Source organism: Schistosoma mansoni, chromosome 2 (assembly GCF_000237925.1).
Source record: "Schistosoma mansoni strain Puerto Rico chromosome 2, complete genome".
Classification (NCBI taxonomy): Eukaryota; Metazoa; Platyhelminthes; class Trematoda; order Strigeidida; family Schistosomatidae; genus Schistosoma; species Schistosoma mansoni.
In genome coordinates this window covers 18,899,983-18,910,657 of record NC_031496.1, presented here as the reverse complement: position 1 = coordinate 18,910,657, position 10,675 = coordinate 18,899,983, and the positions used below count along the sequence as shown (strand labels likewise).

General features: G+C 33.4%; 1 protein-coding gene across 1 annotated transcript in view; it reads left to right on the top strand.

Annotated features, from left to right (window-relative positions):
* Positions 1-9,139, top strand: part of Smp_124380 (putative leucine-rich repeat-containing protein) — a gene marked incomplete at both ends in the record, with an annotated part of 16,554 nt that extends 7,415 nt beyond the window's left edge. The window contains 3 exons of the mRNA XM_018795972.1: positions 6,279-6,362; positions 7,034-7,393; positions 8,929-9,139. Coding sequence (XP_018650231.1) covers positions 6,279-6,362; positions 7,034-7,393; positions 8,929-9,139 — 655 coding nt within the window. The remainder of the gene's footprint in view (positions 1-6,278; positions 6,363-7,033; positions 7,394-8,928) is intronic.
* Positions 9,140-10,675: the final 1,536 nt, after the last annotated feature.

Below are 10,675 nucleotides of genomic sequence, written 5' to 3'. Positions count from 1 at the left end.
GTACATCCAGCTGACGAGTCCAAATAGGACGAAACGCGCGTCCTGGATTCCACTGCTAGCCACTATCCATCTCTGCTTACCATGCTTGTGAATTAAGGTATATCGAGGCAATACGCACAGTATGCACATATGCCAATTAGAGACTGACCAGTTGCAGTCCTAAACACATCGATGGGAAGATTCAAACAAACAATACTAAGTATTGTTGAAGTTGTCTAAATTTTGTGATGAGCCTCATACTTTGGAGGAAATTGGAACCCCCTAGTATTTCATATTTCATTCTACCTAATACCTGGCGTACATTTTGTCCGGTTTTTATGGTCTAATACAGAAGTAATAATCGTCTTTTCGTTAATATTATGGTATAGAAACAAGCTTCAGCAATTCTTAAAATAGTAATGATGAATTTTAACAGTTCAGAAAATAATTTTTATAAACGAATGAACAAAACAATAACAATACAAAGATTTTATATAATTATTCAATCTTTTGAGGTTTTATCTAAGTTTTTATGTTTGTAAACAGAAAAAGCAATGACAAATTTGTTCTCGTGGTTATAGAACGTATCACTTCATCAATACCGGCGGACGTTTGGGAGACTCCACTTTGTTTACGGGTAAGTTTAGGGAGGTTTAGTGTAGCTCAGTCATCTCATGCACCACTGGACATTCGATTGGTGACATACTAACTGTACACCGCTGAGTTTAACTTATTTTCTTGTTAGATTGACTGAAAATTTTACATACATTTTCTTCAAAGTTTATATTTCACGAGATGTTTTCGGATTTAGTCTACTGCTGCAGTGTACTTGAATTATAATCTTTCCTAAACGTCTCATGTTTGAACTGATAGCATTCATGATGAATCGTTCAGCAGTGTGACTGGTCTCAGAAAATACGTTGGGACTTTCTACATTTGAAGTCAGATCACGCTCAAAGAAATTTCTTCGTCGAAGGGTTTGGGTTGATCAGTGTTATATATATATAACTTAAACAGAAAGAATTAGGCATTTGATATGCTTAACACAATAATTTGCACTCACTTGATACAAAAGGAATTTTAGTTATTATTTAAACGTTCTGAAGACTACACAGATTTACTTTTTACTGCTTGTTCTACGTGATACAGGATAAAAGTTTTTCATTTTTGAACTTTTTGCAAAATCTCAGAAGTCATTCTTTTCGATTCTGATTGGTTTGATCCTGTAAGTGTATCTAACACTTACTGATCAAAAATTAATCTAAATCATATTCATTTAAATATAGTTATAAGATTCATAGAGATAGATGATCAAAATTTTCATTTAACTGAACTCTGAAATCTTTTCAGTAAAAAATTTTATAAATAACGAGTATAATTTGAGAATAAAAAATCAACCAGTTTTAGTTATGTTGAGGACGTTAGATCCTCAGAAATCACTTGGAAATGGTCCTAATTTTGTAAATTTATTCTGAAAACTTGAATTTTATGATCTCGCGCAATGAGACGCTTAGTTGATCTACAGCTTACATTTTCCATTCGGAAATTTTTGCCTGTCATTGGTTGACGGATTTTTTTAGTATGCTATTTTGTGGCTCTCCCAAGGGCGTTTCTATCATTTTATAAATGAGCTTGATTTGTGTGCTTAGTGATCTCGTATTTTCTGGGTGCTTGTAGAATAAATTCTCTACGCTTCATCAAGACTCCTTGATCTAGTTAGTAGGGCCGGAGACAACAGATTAGAATAGCCTATCGTGTTACTATATCTTTGACCTTCGTTCCGTTTACCAAGTGAGGTGAACTAGTAATAGCATCAAACATATCAATTAAATACTTAAAAGGGTAAAAGTATAATATACTGACGACCATCAGTGACCTGTCAACCTATCAAAAAACGCTGTCCAGTTACAAAATTATTAAAAGCATAAGGCAGTATAATAACAGTGAAATAGTGTCTTTTTTCTCAATAATCAACCTTCACATGTAAAATTATTCTTTGCAGTTAAAGAAAAAGATTAAGGTTTGCAGATTGAATGTTGCTACAGTGTTATGAGTTAGAATTACCATCCCATAGAGTTTTAATTACAAATTAACACCAGGGATAATGCAAAAACTTTAGATTTAGAAATTTAGAGTTATTCTGGACGTCTGAGGCAGGTTTACAAATTAAGGATAAGGTTTTCACCACTAACTGACATCAGCTATAGTGCGAATTTTCATCATTCTTCTGTTTACAAACCTATTAAACTTTGGGTTGAAACTAAAAGTAAAGATAAGTATAGGATAATATTATCTATCTCCATGGTGCACTTGACTACGTATTGAATCACATCAAGTACTTTGCCAAAAATTCAACATTAGGAGCAGTTACGTTTTGTAATTTAGCTCAAGCACCGACATAAATTCACTTTATGGTTGCATGAAAGATATATTTGTTGATTTGAAGCACATTATGGACCACATATTGCCGATATTTACTTCGTTTGTAATCACATAAAAGTTGTCTATCACTGCACTTCAAATTTCGTGATAGGTACACGACTGATCATCGTAATTCTTATTGACTAACTCAAGACTGTCAGTACACTGTTTTTTTTCCGTTTAAATAGCAAGTTTGTTTGAAAATAACTTTTGAAAACTGAAAATTAATCATATCTTAGTAATAAAGTACAATAATAATTTAAATGGATATATCAAATTTAGGTTAAAAATACAGAAAATATTCAAGTATTATTTTGGGAAACGTGTTTTTAACAGTCAAATAATCGGTTTTTCCAGTTCAATTGGAAAAACATCGCGCACAAAACAACTATTGTTTAGTTAAATCTTCTGCAAGTGTAAGTGAGACAATCTCCGAAAAAGACGGAACCCTTATCTGCTCTCAACCTAAACGTTTAGAACGATGGGCGGAACACTTTAAGGAGCAGTTTAGCTGGCCTTCAGCTACTGCACAACTACCCACTATTCCCAGAAAACCTGAATGGAACATTGAGGTAGGCCCCCCGACCCTACTTGAAGTTCAAAAGGCTATAAGTAATCTGAAACGAGGAAAAGCAGCTGGTCCTGATGGATTGGCTCCAGAGGTCTTTAAATATGGTGGTCCAATTTTAGCGATTAGGTTGACTAATATTCTGGCTAAAATCTGGGAGACGGATGTAATCCCATCCGACTGGTCACAATCACTGATTGTCCCAATATATAAAAAGGGGTCAAAATCATCCTGCGATAACCATAGAGGGATTAGTCTGACTAACATAGTATCTAAAATACTAGCCTCAATAATTATCGGGCGCCTAACTAAGACTCGTGAACTGCAAACACGAGAAAATCAGGCTGGCTTCAGACCTGGTCGTGGCTGTATCGACCACATATTCACCATTCGTCAAGTTTTAGAGCACAGACACGCTTATCGGCGTCCGACAATGATAGTTTTTCTTGACTTGAAAGCAGCATTTGACTCTGTAGACCGAGAGGTTCTGTGGCAGTGTCTGTCATTGAAAGGTGTACCTGAGAAGTACATAAACCTTGTAAAGGCTCTTTACTCGAACACTATTAGTCGAGTAAGAGCTTATGGCGAACTGTCATATGATTTTACAACCTCAAGTGGTGTCCGTCAAGGCTGTCCACTATCCCCGTTTTTGTTTAACTTCATTATAGACCTGTTGCTGCAAATAACACTCTCTTCGACTGAATCTACAGGAATTAATCTCCTACCAGGGGGACCACTAAGCGACTTAGAATACGCAGATGACATAGTCCTGTTTGGTGAAGACGCTGGCAAAATGCAGAGTCTTCTGTTGGAACTCAGTAATAATGCCAGGATGTTTGGGATGCGTTTCTCCCCATCCAAATGTAAATTGTTACTCCAGGACTGGCCTGCGTCAACACCCGAACTAAGGATAGGGAGTGAAGTAGTCGAACGCGTCGACAACTTCACTTATCTTGGAAGTCTGATCAGCCCTAATGCGTTGGTGTCTGACGAAATCTCTGCACGGATTCAAAAAGCTCGTTTGGCTTTTGCCAACTTACGTCACCTATGGCGTAGACGAGATATCCGTCTATCAATTAAGGGACGAGTATACTGCGCATCAGTTCGTTCTGTTCTACTTTACGGCTGTGAAACATGGCCATTAAGAGTAGAAGATACTCGTAGGTTACTAGTATTTGACCACAGATGCCTTAGAAATATTGCTCGCATCTGCTGGGATAACCGGGTAAGTAATAGTGAGGTTAGACGCAGGGTATTAGGGAACGATGGTAAATCAGTTGATGAGGTGATGAATCTTCATCGACTGAGATGGTTGGGCCATGTGTTACGTATGCCTGAACACCGATTACCACGACGCGCTATGATGACTAGTATTGGGGACGGTTGGAAGAGAGTTAGGGGCGGCTAAACCAAAACATGGCATCAGTGCTTGAAGTCACTAACTTCTAGTCTGAGCCATGTTGGCAGATGCAGACTACCTGGTTGGGGTCCGCGTGACTATCGTAACCAATGGTTGGAGACTCTGTGTGACATGGCTCAGAATCGATCACAATGGCGTAGGTGTATACACTCTTTATCTTCCCTTAAACCTTGAGACTAAAATTGCTTCATATCTCTCTTCCTTCCTATACTATATCCTTATATACAACCTATAATTTATATACTACTACCAACACTAAATTAACTACTATGAATCCGGTGTTGATCTTGTTGTGCTAACGAGGTATGGCAACTTGGACCGATGCATATATGTGCCTGGTCCTACGTTGTAGCTGACTGACTGACTAAATCTTCTGCTCTTTGCGGATTGTTATTAAATCCATGACAATGTCATAGGGGCTCACACTTGTCGAATTTCATGCTAGGATAACTTACCTATCCAAATAACCCCAGTTTTTGATAGTTGTCCAGTTAAATTCAATCTGTTATTTAAATAAGCTTGAAATGATTAACTTTACATATATATAGTATTGTTTTTAAGTAAGTAATATAGCTTTTAAGAAAAACCGTTAGACTTTTAATTGCCATTTGATACACCTTGTATTTAGAATTCAGTTGCTCATTGACTTCTTGTCTCATCTCATACTATCAAAATACTTTTCCACAGATAGGTTCAATAAGCGTCCTGTGTTCTAACACTTTCGCCTTAACATTCTATGAGAGATTTTTATATAAAAAGAGATAAAAGTATTAGAAAAGCAAAAAAAACGTTTAAAATGATCTAATCTATCAAAAAAAAACAGTCTCAGCACTACGTATAATTATGATAATATTTTAAACTGTTGAAATTGTAATCTGAACCATATTCTGAAGTTCAATTGTGGAATTTAGACTTGTTCCAAAGAATGTTCAAACTATATCAAAAGCATTAAATGTCAAAACTATATTTGAAACAATCTGAATGATTGAAGCGATTTTTAGATTATTTCATTTCATAATTTCGAACTAGTTTTTCTGGTAAGACATTGGAATTATTTAAGTTTCAGTCTTCTTGTTTTTTAGCCGTAAGTTGGCACAAAACAAGGTCCTTCACGGGATACTCACATTCAAACTGGCTCAGTATCTAGTAGTCATGAAAATTTTTATTAGCCACCATCTTATGATGACTAATTAAACACTTAAGAAGTCATACCAAATCAAAATGATGGAAGAACACTTTGTTGAATTAGTTTGAATAAAGAATTGTTATAAACATAGTTTCCCTAGTAACTACATAATTCTTCAGTGCATTTAAAATCCACTTATGAGCGGATGAAATTCTCGAATGTAGGCTTCATTCAAAATGAGGTCAGAGGACATATTAAACTTTCATTAACATCGAGACCCAATCATGGGGAATTGAAATGTATTTTCCCAAGTTAACAACGAAACTTAATATTATTTTATTGATCACCAGTTGTATTGTTTTGTCTGTACTTTTACTCAAAATGAATTGATCGACTCCAGGTTTTAATTTTTTAGGCCACATGATTAAACATCTGAATGTATCATTTCCGATGTTAAATGATTGGAAATAGTCATCAGAAAGTAGTTGATCCAAGTTTCAAATGAAATATAACTCACCATAAAAGAACAGTATACACGTTGAGTTTGTGCAATTGCTCGTTATTATATTCAACGGCTTTGCATCTACTCCACTCTGAGCTTAAACTAAATCTGTATATAAATGTAATATTTCTTCATGGTTAATTTACTAGGCTATTTGTTCTATGAAAGTGTTTAGCAATTTTGTAAAATCTTAATCTTACTTTCATTTTATTTGTATAAATTTAATTGATTCAGTCGTATATTCTTTGTTTTCTTTTCATAGATTTTATGATCTAAAATCATTAGAACAACTAGATCTATCATACAATTGTCTTACATACCTTGATAGTCGAATAAAAAATTTAGAGTAAGTGGTTGAATATTCTATGAAAAAGATTGTGTAACTTCGTGAGCTGATACAATTGTGAAGATTAGTTGTCTAAGAAAATATCAATAAACATCAAGAGTTGACAACAGATACAACTATTTTCACCACTTTTTACCTAATATAACTGATTGCACAGGTGAAGTATTCATAGAGGATAAATGATCTATAACTAAGACTAACTATTATTTAACAAAGTACATTCCATATTGTACAATTTTCCAGTAATTTATTCAGGTTTCTTCTCTTACTTAAATATATGTTCAATAGGATTATTCAGGCAAGAGAATAAATAGAAACCCATAATAATGAGGTATGTAACTCACTGTTGATGAATTGAGATAAGAAACTTTTGTTCAAAAGTGTTTTTTTTATTATAATAATAGTTTTCATCGAGTGAGTTCCCCCAAAATATAAGTAGAGGATTGAATGGCTGAGTTGATTAAAGCCAAACATCTTTAATATTTGTCTTCTAACCTCCAATCTAGTTTTCTTCGAAATGAAACTCTTGATAAATCAGAAATATAGCAAATGTATAAACTACTATCAGCTTCTGATCTGACTACTATTAATTTCCAAACAAATTAAGTTTTGTGAATGAGTTGACTTTATATCTTATCTTTTTTTGTTTGCAATACAAATTTTATTTTCAGGCATATAAAAGTATTGAAACTTAATGGTAACGACCTAACTGGTATTCCTCCTGGTCTTCTATGTTTATGCGAAAAAGCTTTGGAAAGCTTAAATTTAAATGACAATCCATTATTATGTTTATTTCCAAAAGAGTTTAAAAACAACTCTTCAATTGAAATTCAATCTTTAACAGTATTAGCTAGTTTAAAAATGAGAGATCTACTCAATGAAACCAATAAACAAAATGAAGAAAGTTCCAGAGAAAAACCAGGACAGTATATATTGATTACTAATTTAGAGGAAAACAACGCAAATTTCCTTGAGTTTCGGAAAGTTTCTGACAAAGAAGAATGTACTATGTTTAATAAGTTGTTGAATCCGTAAGTTATTTAAATTCTATTACTTTGTTTCTGTTATAACTTGTAGCCTGCCTGCCTGTGTGTCCGGTTAATATATGACGTGACGGTACAGTGAATTATCGATCGGACTAGTGACACACGAAACACGTACAAGCAGTTTAGAGCACTTGTTGGTCCTGCTTTCTGCTTAGCTCAGCCAGTTAAGTTCAGAACATCAATAACAGCCTCTTTGGTATGAATCGTTCATCTCAAGTATACTGGGCTTATATACCAAACAGACTGTCCACATCGTACCATGAAATAGGAAATAACATTTGTACAAGACTCAGCCCAAAGTGGCTGTGAATATGGAAGGCAGTAGTCAATAGACTGGGGATAACTCAAGAATGGTAAATCATATAGTAATAGTTCATAGGTCAAAACAAAGCTTATAATAAGAGAGATACGAATATGAATAGTTTAGTTACTTAACAATTATACAATAGGAAATATACATATCATATTGGTCCATAAATAGTCCTCAAAGTTAACATTCATAATTCTCTTCGGGATATAACAGTTTCATTTTGATTAGGTTAAAACAAAAGACAGTTTCCTGCAAATAATGAATCTTGTTTGGGTCTATCGTAAGATACATATGTAGGAAGGATAGTCGTATTCAGTCATTATTTAGTTTAAACTAATTAACAGTTCAGGAGTTACGCTACTGAACAAAATGTTAGTAGTATAAAATATTTATGACACTGAGGTCGTGTTGAAAAATGTATCTTTCTTAAGAGTGGAATGAAATTGTAGTTTTGAATTAGGCTTTATTATCATAAAATACTAATTCAAGATCAGTGATAACAATGTCATTCATGTCTATCTTAATATATGATATTTTACATTTGAATTAGCCACTTTTTTTTCAAAATAAATATCGATCAAAGCAGAAGCCTACAGTAATACTTATCATTGAAAACTGTCAATTTTTCATGGAGAATCTATACAAGGTTTATTTTGAAAAGTCACTTTAGGTTGACAAGTAAAGATATTAAACCATATTGTTGTTTAGGCGATGAAATAATGCAGAAATTATCATAACTATTATTTTGTAATAATAAAAGAATTGTAGTGAACAAAAACACGACTGGGGACAATCGAATGTATTTAAGCACAAATTACAGAACATCTCACTAAATTCTGATAACCATACAGTAAACAGCTAATTTGCAAAATAACAATCAATTGTCTCAATCTTAACTGTTCCTTCTTCAAATATCTGTCCGTCTTCTCTGATTTCATTGTTCATGCATTTTCGTACCGATGGCGCTTCATTTCAGTTGGTTCCTAGTCGATCTTCTGCCAAAATACATTCTATGTCTGACCATCACCATATACTACTTATAGGGATATAAGTAGACCACACCACAAAATGAATCAAAGACTTAGTCAATAAAATGAACCCATGAAATCTAGATTTTTAACAATAGTGTCTGGTTCAATTTAAGACAAAATTTTTATTGCTTCAATATAAGACTACAATTACATTTATTAATTTTTATTTACATTTCTAGCTCTGGTTCTTGTTGCTGGTGTGGCATGGATAGATATGATCAAAAGAATACAATCTGTATGCATTGTGTTGATTTATTCAACTATTCAGCGGTTCCAATATGTATGTTATGCTGTGGAATTCAATGTGCAAAGGAAGTTAAACAATGTAGTACATCTGAACAATTCGCAAAACGATATTATAAAAGTTATCAAAACTATACAAATAGATAGTTATATGAATTGTGTTAGTTTTATAAATATTAAGAAGATATTGTTTTTAGTTATTGAATGAAATCAAACTCATAATCAATTCTGGAAGTTCAAAAGTATAGTGCTAATGTGTTCGACTTTGTTTAGGTTGACAGAGCATAACAAAACTGAAAAAAGTTGGTTCACTAATTCAAAGCTAAGATTATCTGCAACGTTTTCAAAATATAATAAGGTTTGATCCACATTAGTGGTTGAGATAGGATAACAGTTTTCAGGTCAAGATTTTGGAAAGAAATATTTAGCTATGACTGAGACTAAAAAGAAAAGAAACTACAACAATTTACTTTGTGAAATCGGCTCTTATTACCTGCAGATGTAGCAGGATATCTTTGGTTCAAATATTCCCTGATAAAATTGCCTAATTTGTATGGATAAAAATTAAAAAAAGTTAATTAGAAGGCTTTATCCACTTTACTGAACAAACTATTTTTCATGGTATTCACCTCGACACCAATTGTATGTGTCATTCGTTATATCTGAAATAAATATCTCATATGATGGAAATTGTGAACTGATTTGTTAGATAACCATTGAAAACCCTGAAGCGATAAACGGTTGTTTCACCCTAGTATGATACTTTTCAATATGTGTCCAGAAAACAACAACCGGGTTAACTTAGTGGCTAAATTCAGAAAAAGTATGTTTGTGTGAAATAGCTGTGTAGCATGAAACTTAACATAAGTATGAATCCGATTTTTAATTGTTCATTATGTTGGTTTAGTACACATATCCCTTCCATGCTTAATTTAATTTAGAGTAACTAAAAAACCATTTGTTTTTGTGATAGGTTTTTCCATAACATAATGTTATCAGCACTTTTGTTTATCTGGATTGATTTCTTAAGTTTCTGTCTAGATTTGCTAAGATTATTAAGAATAAGTCGATTCAATAACTAATAATGATATGCAACATATTTTCTGTATATTCCACAATAGCATCAAAATTGTTTGTTGAAATGTCAATCATTTGACTAGTCATCAATATAGTATGAAACCCAAATACATATCACTCTACATAGTTACACGCTGTACTTGCATAGTGAGCTGTCAAAAGGAGAAAAAAGAGATTAACCAAAATATCAAACACAAAGTCCTCTTTAGTATGCTATAGAAAATGAGATCCAAGGCTTGGGCGGAAGGAGATGAATGTATCTAATTATTAGGTTCACGTCCACTTCATACAACCTGTAATATTTAAAAATCCAAACTAAAAAGTGGACGGAAAATAATTATATCAATGGATCTGGGTGAACTTTGTTGTGAGGTTGAATAAAGATTTGTTTTCTAGTGACCGAAACGGGATTCAACTTGTCTTCAGTATTTCAACATTTATCAATGAATTTTTGTGGGTAGCACCTACGCTCAATTTCCATCAGCTCTTCTTTCAGTTCTTCAGTGGTATATATTCTTCCTACCCCACAAAATGGTGTTTTAACCAATACTTTCTTATAACTGATTTAACGGAAACTAATAAAATTCAGGCAGAACCTATTATAGA